The sequence below is a fragment of the Chelonia mydas genome, chromosome 2, assembly GCF_015237465.2.
Source record: "Chelonia mydas isolate rCheMyd1 chromosome 2, rCheMyd1.pri.v2, whole genome shotgun sequence".
Classification (NCBI taxonomy): Eukaryota; Metazoa; Chordata; order Testudines; family Cheloniidae; genus Chelonia; species Chelonia mydas.
In genome coordinates, this window is record NC_057850.1 from 208,281,543 (window position 1) to 208,296,663 (window position 15,121).

General features: G+C 41.2%; 1 protein-coding gene across 3 annotated transcripts in view; it reads left to right on the top strand.

Annotated features, from left to right (window-relative positions):
- The window catches only part of DGKB (diacylglycerol kinase beta), a 500,939-nt gene that overhangs the window by 59,795 nt on the left and 426,023 nt on the right, over nucleotides 1-15,121 (top strand). For all 3 annotated transcript variants that reach the window (XM_043541125.1, XM_037890594.2, XM_043541126.1), the window contains one exon: nucleotides 7,065-7,332. In XM_043541125.1, the coding sequence (XP_043397060.1) occupies nucleotides 7,263-7,332 (70 nt within the window). In that variant the 5' untranslated portion in view covers nucleotides 7,065-7,262. The remainder of the gene's footprint in view (nucleotides 1-7,064; nucleotides 7,333-15,121) is intronic.

The window sequence follows — 15,121 nt, forward strand, 5'->3', positions numbered from 1 at the left end:
TCCTGCTGAATAGTTCCTGCCCAGGGATGTCCTACGCTCCCACTCCTGGCTGGTGAATGAATGAGGGTTGTGACAGTGGAGCTGCAGAGGGCTTCCCACATGGCTGCAGGGCTAGTGACACCCGATTCCTGCAGTGCAAAGTATGGGGAAGGCCCTGGTCCTAGCCCAGAAGTGGGCAAACTACAGCCCATAGGCCACATCCAGCCCGCGGGACCCTCCGGCCCCTCCCCTGCTGTTCCTCCTCCCATGCAGCCCCAGCTCACTGCGCCGCTGGCGCAATGCTTTGGGTGTGGGGGCTGTGAGCTCCTGGGGCAGCGCAGCTGCAGGGCCCTGGCCTGACCTGGTGCTCTGTGCTGTGCGGCTGTAGTGCTGCCAGCCACCAGTGCTTCAGGCAGCGCGGGAAGGGGGCAGGGGGGGTTGGAGAGAGGGCAGGAGAGTTCCAGGGGGGGTGTTCAGGGGCCGGGGGTGTGGATAGGGGTTTGGGCAGTCAGAGGGCAGGAAACAGGGTGGTTGAATGGGGTCAGGGGTCCCAGGAGGGCAGTCAGGAAGGAGAGGAGGGGTTGGATGGGGTGGGGGGGGACAGTCAGGGGCGCGGGGGTCTGAGGGCGCTCAGGGGACAGGGAGCAGGGGGTGGTGGATGGGGCAGGAGTCCCGAGGGAGCCGTCAGGGGACAGGGAATGGGTGGGGGGGTTGGATGGGGTAGGAGTCCCGGGGGGGCCCATCAGGGGGCGAGAAGCAGGGGCGGTCGGATAGGGGTCGAGGGCCGGGCCACGCCTGGCTGTTTGGGGAGGCACAGCCTCCCCTAAACAGCCCTCCATACAATTTTGGAAACCCGATGTGGCCCTCAGGCCAAAAAGTTTGCCTGCCCCTGTCCTAGCTGTTCAGCTCCCTATGGATGGGGGCTCGTCCTCCGCTCTGCCCTGGTCCAGCAGTCTCTGCTCTGCCCTATCAGGATCGCAGCCTTCCTTACATCTGCATGGATCCAGTGTCACCAGCCCCATGGTCATGCAGAGAGCCCTCTGCAGCTCTGCTGTCACAGCCCTGCAAGGCTGCAGAGGGCTCGTTGCTCTGCTACAAGGTTGGGGGAATGCAATCCCGGCAGAAGCCATGTGTGAGAGGAGGCTACATTTCCACCAGCTGCTGCTGATGGATATTGTTTTTGTCGATTTCAGTGTGTTAGTGGAAATCGACATTTACCGACAGCTATCGATTTAATTTAGATCTGTCCAAGACTAAATTTTCTCTCTCTACTCCTGGCCAAGATTGCCCTGTTTATACATCTCAGGATCACATTCACCTTTTTGCCCCAGTGTTGCCCTGGGTGCTCATATTCAGCTATTATCCACCCTGATTTTACCCCCCCACCACCAAGTTTTTTTTTGGTCACTGCTTCTCAGGATAGCATCTCGATTCTGTAAGCATTGCCTACATTCTTTATTCTTAGATACGGCTTTATATTTGAACATATTGAAATTCATATTGTTTGCTTGCATGAACAATTCCTTCAACTTTCACTACTGTAGTAGCTACTAATTCTTTTTTTCTTAGCACTGCTAGCCTTTGTTCACTGTAATTAGTTTTCTTTGGCTCTTCAGACTATGCTGTGTATAGTGTGTTGTGCAGGATTAAACTGGCTACAGCTTCAAAAAGCAGGCATGTCAAGATAATCAATATTGCTAATACTTTGTGTCTGAAAATGTTCTACTGAGGAACTCAGGACTAGGATATTAAGTATTTGTCATCAATAGCTGCACCCTGTGGGCATATTATACTCCTGTCTGCCTCAGTTCTGGATACTGTTGGTTTTGCGCTTGTCTTGATCTTCCATTGCATATTGTCACGGGTGTGAGTGTAACCCATACACCTCCTGGGTGTGGTGTTCTGTACCATCTAGTGGCAGTGAGACCACTGTGAGAGAGAATGAGATTGAGTCTGCTCTATAACCTTAGCTGACAGCCAGTTGCCTTTTAGCTCATGCAGTAGACTCATGCACTAAGCTCCAGAGGTCCCAGGTTCGATCCTGCCCACCCGTGTGTGTCACTGTGGCATGTGTCCCCCACTTCCCTCTCCCACCACAAGGGGTCATGAATACCCTCTGCTGAAATTCCAAATGATTAATGGGTCTATTTTGATGGGTAGGTGTCAAGGTTCCTTCCCCACTCTGAACTCTAGGGTACAGATGTGGGGACCTGCGTGAAAACCTCCTAAGCTTACTTTTACCAGCTTAGGTTAAAACTTCCCCAAGATACAAACTATTTTACCCTTTGCCCTTGGACTTCCACTGCCACCACCAAACGTTTATCTGGGTTTATTTTATTAGAAAAGCATTGTTTGGAAACGTCTTCCCTCCAAAATCCTCCCAACCCTTTCACCCCACTTCCTGGGGAAGGTTTGGTAAAAATCCTCACCAATTTGCATAGGTGACCACAGACCGAAACCCTTGGATCTTAAGAACAATGAAAAAAAGCATTCAGGTCTTACAAGAAGAATTTTAATAGAAGAAACAGTAAAAAAGAAGTAACAATAAAAAGAATCACCTCTGTAAAATCAGGATGGTAAATACCTTACAGGGTAATTAGATTCAAAACATAGAAAATCCCTCTAAGCAAAACCTTAAGTTACAAAAAGACACACAGACAGGAATATCCATTCTATTCAGCACAGCTTAATTTCTCAGCCATTTAAAGAAATCATACTCTAACGCAATCTAGCTAGATTACTTACTAAATTCTAAGACTCCATTCCTGTTCTGTCCCCGGCAAAAGCATCACACAGACAAATTCTTTGTTTTTCCCTCCCCCCAGCTTTTGAAAGTATCTTGTCTCCTCACTGGTCATTTTGGTCAGGTGCCAGCGAGGTTATCCTAGCTTCTTAACCCTTTACAGGTGAGAGGATTTTTCCTCTGGCCGGGAGGGATTTTAAAGGTGTTTACCCTTCCCTTTATATTTATGACAGCAAGGAACATGACCAAGGAGTAAATGCACTCAGAAGCAAAGTTCCCCTGGGACATGGCTGGTTTCTGATGGGAAGTCCACGTTTGAGTAAATGTTGCTGGAGCATTAACTCCTCTGTATGGTGAACTGGTTGGGGTGGCTAAGGAGTCAGCCAGTGGCAGCATGGCTATGAAGAGAACCATGATACTTTTGGGGAGAGGATCCTGTATTTCGTATAGATTTCCCAGCCATCTCTGGAAGAGTCCAGAATCTGCACAGATACCCTCTACCCATGGTTGCTTTCCAACCTGAGAGACAAAAGAAACTGCCCATAGATAAACTTCTGCCATTTCTAGAGCATGTTTATTCTCCTGAATGTTTTTCCATACAAAGTGATTATTTGCACCATTGTTTCTTGAGCACAGGTGGAAAAACAATTCAATTGAAAACAAAACACCTTTTTATGCTATTTAGATAGTAGCTTCTTGGCATTTGTTCTTATTTTTCTAACTTTCCCCAGATAGAAAATTAGCATGTTTAGGGCTATTAACATACTTATTCTTAGATACCCATAAAGTAAATCGCTTATGCATCAGTCAATACATTTTGATCACTTGTGTAACAAAGGGACAGACATTGTTACCTGGTTATTATTCTGTGATATAATAGTGCTACACAGTTTGCCATTTAGGTGACACTAAGGCCTTGACTACACTACAAAGTTAAGTCAACTTAAGTTACGCTGACGCCGTAATTAAACCGGGGCTGTATGTCTGAACTACGCTGCTTGTTTTGGCGGAGCGCATCCACAGTAGCAGCTGTTGCATGGACACAGAGTAGTGCATGGTGAGGAGGTATTCCACTTTTGAACTGGCCGCAGGCTGTTTGCAATGCCTCATGGGGGCAGGTACAGGATCTCATGATGCAGGTTTCTCAATCCCATCGTTCCATGGGCCTCCAACTGCTTTTCAGCTGCCCTGGTTACCTGCAAGCCAGCCATCTCTGTCACAAAGCATGGATCCTGCACTGCTCTTCAGTATTGTGCTGTGCATTATGACCACAGGGATATAAGAGGAGATCAACGGGGGGCTATTCGGCTGAGGGGACCTTGAAGGAGCATTTTAATAATGAGCCACAGTAATATGTGTTTCTGTCCTGAGCCTGACGTTGTTTGTTTGCACCATGCTATGAACCTTGTAATGATGGCTGTGTGCCTGACTATAACAATGCAAATGCACTTATTGCTATTGTCCAGTGAATGTAATCAGCAGCCACCATGTGATGGAGAATAATAAAGATAAATTCAGTTTTCATAAGTAATTTTTTTTTTAATTTCACACCCATGCAAACGTACCTATGTAATTCTGAGGTAGACTTCATACATGCAGGGGAAAGTATCTTTAAAGGGGAGGGAACAGGGTGTTCACAAGCACATACACCAACAAGGTGTGGCTGTCCATTGTGTTTAATCTCCTGCAGGGTGGAGTGCCTTGGGTACTGGTTCAGCCCTGGAAGATGCATGGAATGGGGGAGCGGAAGAGTGTCGGGAGGTTCTGGATTCTGGAATGCTTTTTCTTTTCTAATTAAGCTTTGTATGATTGAAGAATGTTTCAGTCAGAATTAAAACAAACCTCAAACACACGAATTTGTTTCAGATAGAGATTATTTACATTTTTATCTAATGATTTGTTGTTGAGTGTTGTAACTCACATGCAGTACACTTCTCTCCCCCTCCCTCCCTACGATCCTATATCAGGACATGTGCACTTATGCAAAGAGAAAGCAAAGGGGAATAAATCCTTATGATTTCTCTGCAGCTACTAGCTCTGATGAATTCTGCTGTAAATATATTTCAGTACGACCACTCCAATAGAGAATTGAGGCAATAGATTCCAAAGAGTATATCAGAGCAAATGTAACTACAGGTGTAGTGGGAAGACAGAGATTCTTGAAACTGGAGGCACTGGTTCAGTTTTTTTCTGACATCTGGTTGCTTTTCAGACTCCTTCCTTCCTTCCTTCCTTCCTTCCTTTGAAAGAGGTGAGAGACCACTGTGATCATTGTGGAGGTAGAGATCCGAGTCATGTTGTCCAGATAACAAAAGTTCATTCCAATTCTGAATATGTGCAATGCAATGGAAATACAGTATCTCTCCACATGACACTGACTCACTTTTAATAACACTGTACAGAGCCATGTAATGCTGCAATTTATTTTAATGTATCATGTTTACTAAATTAAAGATATCTTCTAAACTGGATTTTGTTTTAACACAAAAACTTTCGTCAGGATAAGTAAATCTCTCTTCTTTAATGAATAATGTACAGTAGGTGTACAAAAATTATACCAATTTCCCACCCTCCATCAATAATTAAACCCTGTGCAGTTTATATCTATATGAAAAAGTGAATGCCAGTGGTATCCATTTTTACTTGTTCCAGGGAAAGTTTTAAATCGGTTTTCTTTTTTTTTCATTCTTCCTTAAAACCATGCCCTCTTTTCGCTCTACCTGAGGCTAAGCACCCTGGCCCCCACCCTGACTGCTCCTCCCCATTTCCCTCCCATACCACCACCCTGACCCCAGCTTCTATCTTCCCCCAGAGCCCCCATCCATATACCAACCCATATACCAACACCTGACCCCAGCCCCCTCCTTGTAGAAGCAGCTTGTCTGCAGCTCAACACCGGAGTGGCTATTTGCTTCCCTTGCCTTCAGCTATCCCTGTTGCAGCTCTTTGGGTTTGTTTTTTTGTTTTTGTTTTTTACATAGCACTGCTGCGTGTCCCTATCGTCGTCCTTCTCTTCCATGCCCTGAGCAAGTTCCCGCAGCTGGAGTGGAGCTGTGCCTGCAAAGCATCTTCTCCCCACAAACTCAGCAGATCCACCACTACCACCCGGGTACTCCAGGCAGGAGCCTGTTTGTTGCATGGAGCCAGCTACTGCCCAGCTAAGCATGCCATGTGAGCTCTTCACACTGAGCAAACGGGAAGAGCAATTTCAAAACTTCCTGGGGCTTTAAAAGAGAGGGCCGCCTACATGTGTACCTGGCTGCAGGGCAGTAGAGTTCAAAACGGTGATCGGAGCAGGCTCAGTGGGCATTGTGGGATACCTCCTGGAGGCCACTTAAGGCAGCATAAGCAATGCAGTGTCTACACTGACACTGAGTCGCTCTAACTATGTCACCTTAAGCTCTGCACCTCTCCTTGAGATGGTTTTGTTAGGTCAGCGTATCAGGCAAGTTAAAGTGGTGGGAGGAACATTGTAGTGTGTACACCTCCATAGTTAGGTCGATGTAAGCTGCTTTATGTGGACTTAACTTTGTAGTGTAGACAAGCCCTAAATGTGATCAGACATTCTGCAGTGTAATTCAGGATTCAAAATTTTTCAAGGTGATTTGGTGTTGCACCAATGTCTAAAAATAACTTAATTTGGGAATGACCCTTACTTTTAAAAAATTATCTTACATTAGGTGAATTAGACCTACCCTGTTGCTCATTTCTCTTCTTGATTTCTGAATTGGTTTACCCAGATACAGTAATCAAATCTGAGACTGAAAAGAGATGCTGTCTGTTGTTAGATACATTTGTTTGTCTTTCTTTTCTAGTGCACCAACCTCTCCTGATGTTGTCCTTCCTTTCATTTTCCTCTTCTTCTTTGACATGATGAAAGGGAAAGAGTGGTCTTCTCCTGTCTAAATTCCATCTTCATCATTACCTTAGCCCGACTCTCCCAATTAATACTACTGTTACCCATCCAGTGTACCCCCCATTAGTAAGCATGCTATCCTGTCTGATTGGGATGAAAACTGCATAAAGTTGGATTGAGACTGGGCAGTAGTTTTATCCTGTTGCCTGAATTGAACCATTGTAGTGTAACTATGTTTATACTAACAATTGTTTTTTAGAGATGGCATATAAAGATTAAAACCCTAATTATAATAATAATTTTAAAAATTAATTAGCATTTACATAGCTAGTGAAAAATGAGATTTGGAAATACAAATAGAATAATAGTAATTTTAGAATATTAATATATTTGAACAACTATTAATCTCATCATTATTAGCAAAAGTTGTACCAATTTTGTACTTGGTATGTATATTTTAATTATTTTCCCCTCTTCTTTTAACAGTGCTGTAATTCGTCATTGAAGCCACATATTCAAAACAGTTTATACCATCAAACATTGTATATAGACTGATTCTATGTCTCATAAACTCTCTAAGCACTGTGAATTGAAACTACCAAACTACGTGGAATTTGCAAGTGACTAACACATGGGTCAAATGGCACATTTTTCTGATATTTAATAAGGAGCCTTATCGCCATTATGATGAACCGGGAGAAGTGGGTTAACCTCAGTCCTTCAGAATTTTCTCAGCTTCAGAAGTATGCAGAATGTAAGTACTTATTGTTTGAAATTTTCTACATAATTTCACTGTTAATTCAACATTAAGTCTACTTCAAATTGAAATGTAATACAAAAGATTGTCCTGAGGCTGTATGTTGGCATGTTAAATTTGTATTCTACGGTGACTGAATTGTATTTATTTTTTATTCATTACCATGTAAGAGCTTGAATTAGACTTTGTCCGCAAAGATTTGGTTTCTAAGTAAATTATCTTTTTAGCATAGATGGCTTAAAAAGTTTTTTATGAACATAGAGGGTTTTCAGTTTGGAAAGATCTACCTATACTGATTATTCATGGATGGGATATGAAACACCTCTGCCAAAAGGACTGTGGACTATCTGGAAGCCAATCTGACTGCTATGTGGTGTTAAGCTTACAGTTTCACTTCACAGGCATGTAGGATTTGGAAGTGGTGTAGAGAGAGCATGCTCAGCCATCAGTGAAACAAGCATTTTGGCTTGTACTATTGCATTAGCCTCTGGTGGATGCAGGGAAATATTGATTCATTTTAAAAGGAGCATATCCAGCTCTTTACCAGGAGGATGGTTTCCAGTGTTGAGACACATGAAGATACAGTAGGGATCTGAAAGTGTTGAAAATAGGAATGTGTGTGACTCCTGTTGTTTTCAGTGGAATCTGTTTGCATACCTGAGTGGGAGGACTAGGATTTTATAAAGTAAATTATTTTACCCAATCTGAGGTTGTATGGAACAAAAGGATGTTATGTCTTCCAGGTGCTTTGTATCAGTAATAAAAGTTCTCACACAGTAAAGATGATTTATTCAAGAGAGTATTGGGTCTGCCAGATACAACCCTTGGTTTGAAACTCTAACCAGGTGAAAGTGTTCTCACTGGATGAGGACACTGGTAAGAACATTTTTCAAAGTGTGCTCAAGAGTTCTTAATTTAAAATGTGTAGCTTCATAAGAAACACTACTTAAATATCCAGTACAATATTTTCACAGTATCTCACAACTTTGGCTGGGTTTGAACCATTTCACTCAGAATCCAACTACTGAAAATAGTAAAACTAATGTTGAGAAAAGAGGACGAGATATAAATATTTATGGCAGAAACAGATTACAGGGTATGTTTCCAGTGCACCCTAAATATGAGTCTTATATCAAATACCACTCTCAGAAGGATAAAAATTGTAAAAGAACTGAGCTTTAAACAAGGTAAATGTTTGGGCTTATGGATTTAGCAGTTACTGAAGGAATAAGAATAGAAACATACACACATATTTTGACAGTCTAGATGAGCTGGCAGATGTAATATTGTAACAGTAATAAGGAATGATACAATATGTATATTAAAGGCTTTTATTACCACGATATATATAGTCAGAACAATGCTGACTGCCACAGTGAGAGTTCTAGGGAATCAGTCAGCACAAGAATCAAATTAATAGTGCCAGAGCTACACGCTTTTGGATCCACAATAATATTTGTAATATGAAATGAAAACACATATTGGATACTGTAATATCTCCGTGGGAACTGAGAAAGGGTTAAACAAGCTCCAATTGTTTTTTTTTTTCAAACAGCGTGTTAAATGTTTTTATGAATAACATCATATTTTTGAGATGTTATTTATGAAAATTATAAAATATATCAGTGATTCACTTGCCAGCCACAGACTATGACACGGGATTAGCATTTGCTGTTTCTTGCATTTAATTTGATGTATAAGCTTAATTTTCTAAAATCTTAACTAAATTATGTTATGTATAATTTTAACTTTCCTGAAAAATCTTAACAGGTATAGTAGTTTGTAATCGAGAAAGATAATATTTACAGTTTTTATTTCAGTTAGTGCTGATGCATATAGTACTCCTTTGGGGCCTGATTCAAAGCCCATTGAGGTCAATGGATTTTGGATCAAGCCGTTAGTGATTGATAGGACAGTCAGACGCTTTTACCAATCCTCACTGAGATCAGGCTAATGCTTCTACAGCAAAACAGGGTGAACAGGGTTTTTTTTTGGGAGGGTGGGTTTTTTTTTTTTTTTGGCTGAGAACAATAATATAAAATCATGCTTTAGATTATTTTAACTGCAGTGTGTTGGCGTAACTGGTATGGTACACCAAACCCTTTTAGATATTTGGTAGTGTATTACATGCACCAGGAGATTGAAAGAAACCTTTTAAAGCACTTCAGCATTTCATTTCAATATCAATTTTTAAATATTTTTTTAAATATAATTGAAAGAAATTTTGACAAATAGAAAAAATCAAAACATTTCATTTCAAAATGGTTGAAACAAAACATTTAGATTTTTTTTTAAATGTAAACAATTTGGTGAAATTGACATGAATTTTCAGAATGTTTCAGTTGACCTGAACTGTCTTGCTCACTGAGAAAAAGCTTTGAATGAAAAATTTCACCTAGGTCTAGTTTATAGCTTGATCCTAGCTTTGTTAGAGGTGAGGACTGATAGCTCATTGAATGTAGTCCCTAAATCAAAGGCCCTGCTTCCTCAAGGACTGAGCCTTAAGGACTTTCCCAGTTTCTGATTAGTGTGGATTGAGGGTAAAGGAGAGTATTCACCCAGATTCCTCCTCATTTGCTCACAGTCACAAGAAATGTCACTTAAAGTTACCCAGAAGTTGGAAATAAGTGTACATCTCTCAACTACTATATTTAAATATGGTTATATTTAAATAGTATAGCTGCCATGTCCTTAGAATCCAACTGTGGATAGGACCTATGTAAGTAGCACATTGGGGATTGCCGTCATTGCAATATAGTGGAAGGAATGTGGTATCAGATTAAAATAATGCTTTCTGTACTATCTATTAAAATTTTTTTAGTGGATGATGTCATGCAGGGCCAGTGACTTTCACAGTTTTGAACGCCTCCTTTCCGCACTACAAAAACAAATAGACTAAGAGTAGCTATAGAAATTCCCAATGTGGAGACAACACTTTATTTCCAGTTTAAAATCTTTCCTCCTCCTGGTGTCTGTAGAGAGATGTTTGTAGAAGATTGTAATTTAGAGATGCTCCCTCATAAGGACAGTATTCTGAACATAGGAATTGGAGATGTGCCCTGAAGGTGGGCGCTGGGGACACCCCATGGCTGAGGTCACCAGAGACGCTCTCCAGTTTGTTTTATTAAAGTTTTATTCTTTCTCATTCACTAGTTTGTTATTTAATGAACCCCAAGATCATTACAGTCTCCATTTTTAATTAATTTTCTGCTTCAAAAGTCTATTTGTGGAGCAACACAAACTTTCATTTAGAGAGAAGGAAAGTGAATTTGTGCCAGTGAAAGTACATTTTAATTCAGATTTGGCTCTTCAGTAGCTAATGACTTTTAAAAAATAATAATTGTTCCAGATTATAATTATTCTTTTGTCTCCTCCAGTCTGATCAAGTTAAATTCTCATAGCTGCTACTCTTATGAAGAAGGGGTAGTGGAAGGTTGTGGGGGCTTGTCCTTTATTGGTTTTAGAACACTGAAGATAAAAGAAAAATAAAAAAAAAACTATTCTCTGAACATGTTATGATTATGAAAATAGAGTAGATGCCAAATCCTGAAGAGCAAAGCGTAGAGAAATGTGTACAAGTTATAACTCACGGAGTAGAAGACCAAGGTATACCTTTTCCTATTAAACCTTCACAAGTGATCACCTTTGCCCCTGTCTTTGTTCTCTTTGCTCCTGAACCTTTTACTGTTTGTTTCTTTATTTCTTAGTCCAACTGAGTGACTGATCCAATTCCTGTTAAAATCAAGGGCAGTGTTTCCATTGCCTAAAAGAGGAGTTTGGATCAGGACTGTATTCTTGAAACTGCAAGATCTGCACATGGAAAGCTCTTATTGAAGTTGGTGGGTATTCTGTGTGCAGGATCAGGCCCCTTGAGTGTTTTTAAAGTGCCAGGTGTATGTGTGATGCTATATTATTAATAACAGTAGCAGCCTGGATGGTTAGGGTAGTGAGAAATGTCAGTGAAACTGGGGTGATGTAACTCTCTCCATTGTGATCACATCACTATGTGCAGGACTAGTTTGGGAGGGTCAGTGCTCAATGGGACATCTTATTTTTGTGAGCTAGGTATTAGAATCCTCATTTTCGGAAGGGGAAACTAGGGCATCAATGGGAGATTTGTCATTGACTTAATCATCCTAAAATATGGCCTTTTGTTTAATTCCAGAAGCAGGATTAGAAAACAGTGCCTTGCTCTTAGGCTGATCTTGCTCTCCTGAATCATACAGCATGTCTTGCTCCTGAGCTGCTCTCTTTGTGACCAAAGGGCACAGTGGCTGCTCAGGCACCCAGCTGGGAGGGAGCTTGCTACCACCCTAGTGCCATCAGTGGCAGCTGAGTCAGTGCTGCAAATTGATCTAGCAGTACTAAAAATAGCAAAGCCACAGGTCCTCAAATCCCAGCCCTAAATGGCAATAATGGGGGGAGTATGAATAACCTATAATCTTTAGGGAAAATCACAGTGACAAACTTTTAGTCCTGGAGATTGGTTTTAATAAATTTTATATTTTCAAGGGAGGGATAGCTCAGTGGTTTGAGCATTGGCCTGCTAAACCCAGGGTTGTGAGTTCAATCCTTGAGGGGGCCATTTAGGGATCTGGGGCAAAAATTGGGGATTGGTTCTGCTTTGAGCAGGGGGTTGGACTAGATGCCCTCCTAAGGTCCCTTCCAACCCTGATATTCTATGATTCTATATCTTTGGCAGGAACACTTCTAGAAACTTCCTTAAGAAAAAGAGAGAGAGAGAAAGAGGAAACGAGTGCTGATATTTCTAGCTCTTCTGGATCAGGGGTTCTCTGGTTTTGAGATTAACAGGCCTTAAAAGCTGGTATTGTTTCTTACCATGTCTCAGGGTATATCTACACCAGTGGTTCACTAACTTTAACAACCTGTGAAACCCTTTCAATAAAATGTCGTCTCGCGAACTCCCTCCTAAAAATGAATATTTCCAGGGATTTTCTCCTTTACCTGAGTATAAATTATAAAAGCAGTGATATTGGAAATATAAAATTTGTTTCTTATGACATGCTTATTACACACTATTTATTATTATTACATTATGAAAATGGCAACAGTTTTCCAAGATCTCACTTTCGTAGCTTGTATCACTTTGAATGAGCCTGTTTTAAGACAAGGCTCCTATGTTTCATCAAGGAGTATCAGATGTGAAACAGCATAAAGATATTTAAGAAGCCAACTCAAAGAGTTCCTCCTACACAAGCATTCAGGTCTTGAGCAGTCCAGGCAAACAACTCACGTTACAACAAAGCTTAAACTTGTTCTTCATAATCATTTTAAAAACAATACTAGCTGCCTATTTAATTTTTAAAACAGCAAAAAATATCCACCTCCCTTTCCATTTCTTAAAAGGAGTCTTGAAGTTTAAATCTCCTCAGTGTGATAGATAGGTGTGCTTTGATCTGCTTAGCTCTTGCAAGTCCAGGGGCTCCGGGCTGCTGGCCCCGTGCTGCCCGGGTCCCTACAGACAGCTCTGTCTGCCATTAGGGAATTTTTTCCCGCGAACCTCCTGTAACATTTCATGAACCCCAGTTTGGGAACCACTGATCTACACAGCAATAAAACACTCACGGCTCACCCTTGTCAGCTGATTTGGGCTCGCAGGGCTCAGGCTGTGGGGCTGTCAAATTTACAGTCTAGATGATCGTGCTCAGGCTGGAGCCTGTGTGCTGGGACCCTCCTTCCTGAGTCCAAGCTATAGCCCAAGCCCAAATGCCTACACTGCAATTTTATAGCCCCAACAGCCAAAACCCCGCGAGCCTGATCCAGCTAAGCCGGGCAAGCCGCAGGTGTTCTATTGAAGCATAGACATATCCTCAGAATCCTGAAGGACAAAAGGTGTTTCCTATCCCTTATTGAGGCTTGATCCATTAGCGCAGTGGACTCTTCCCATATTCTAGGCTGAGAGGGAAGTCTGTCTGTACAGATGTGCTAAGAGAAAACCTAAAGAAACCTCTAGGACTTTGCCTAATACTGCAGCCAAGGTGTTGCAGCATCAAGTGATACTACCTTTGAACATAAATTGCTTTGGCTATTTAAAAAAACCCTTAACCAACAACTTATTATAGAAAACATTATTTGAGAACTAATTATGCCTCTGTCATGTTTTTTGCATTTATTTTCTCATTATCTACTTTTTTTTCTTATGGACATTTGCATGCAAGCAGGCAAAATCTTTCATTTCTTAAGAGTTCGTCTGTTCCTGTTGCTCATTGCCTACATGGAGGATACAGGGGGATAAATATAACTGATTTCGGTGGAATTGATTATGATGGCACAAACAAAGAATTACAATGTCAGTTCAGCAAGCTGAGAGGAAACAAACAAAAGATCCTAGAATTGTGTAATTATGACAGAATATCAGCTTTAATTTTTTTTAAAGTTGTGAGCCCTCTTGGTTATGAAGAAATGTTTGAAAATGTATCCCACCCAAGTGTAAGCAATACAGTCCTGTCTTGAGTCAGCACACAACCTGAAACAATAGGTCTGAGAAGTGGGAACTGCCTTATTTAGCTCCATCAGATGTTTACTGCAAGGTCCACTGGCTGGAGGGCCCATCAACATCACCCTAGTAGAGGACTGTTTGTGGCAGGAGGAGAGGTGTGCAGAGATCCTGGCCAACCCACTCAACAGATATATCCTACTGCTGAGTGGGCCCTTCTGCTGCTACTTCTGCCTCTCAAGAATCGGGCAAAGCTCCCATCCCTGCTGCTCCTGAGGGGAATTGTTGCTGTTCCGTGTGGGGAGAAGGAGGCCCTATGCTGTTTCTTTGCCTCTGTGATGGGGCGTGGGTGCAGCAGGGCTGCATGATGGATCCCGCATATCAGCGTGGTCCAAGGGCCCTGGATTGCCTTATTCTGGCTATGCTTTCTGCTAATAAAGCTACCATTGTTCACATTCAATTTGACTTATTCATTTAAATAACAATTTGAGTCATATTTTTAATATGTTCATGGTTATATGCATTTTCATTGTTTTTGAAATACTGAAAATATACTGCTCATTGTGTTGCTTTGGAAGAGTTTTACTGGGAAATTAAGGAGTACCACTATGTAGTTCTGTTGACAGCATTGCAAATTTTATTGGCTGTTTTGGGAGTTTATAGATTGTCTACAGAAAGACACTGCACTGTGGTATATAATTTATTGCTTAGTAAAGCAGTTTGGAATATACTGGAAGAATATACTGCCATTAAATGCCAATATTGTATAATATGGTACTCTTTTATATGGTTAACAAAATAATAAGTTTCATTTTTGCTTAAAGGTCAGATCACTTTATACGAAACCTTGCATATATTGAAACTGAATCATGTTTAAAAACTGTTTGTTGCCTGATAAAGGTGCCATATCTTGGATTGAATGTAATTGTGATGGTAGCTGTTGATAATTGATTTACTTAGAAAAATGTAATAGGTCAGGATGCACTAACTGGCCTATTCAGAGATAATGTGGTTTTACCCAGAAAGACACACTGAATAGCCTTGGAATTCTGAGACTTTGTTTGTTAAAATTTAAAAGTATTCCTTTTTTATTAATTGAATACTATATGAAATTGATAGAGTGGACAACTCCTGCCTTTAGTTTCTCTTTTATATCAATGGCTCTTCACAGTGGTAAGGGCAGAATTTGGCTTCCTTTCTTTTATCAGAATATTAGTTAATAGCGAATATTTTTGGCATATAGGTGTTGTCATGGTTGCTTGGAAGGAAGCACCATGTATCCTTAAGTAAGGGAAACTCAAATGAATGACGGGAAAACAGTAGTGATAG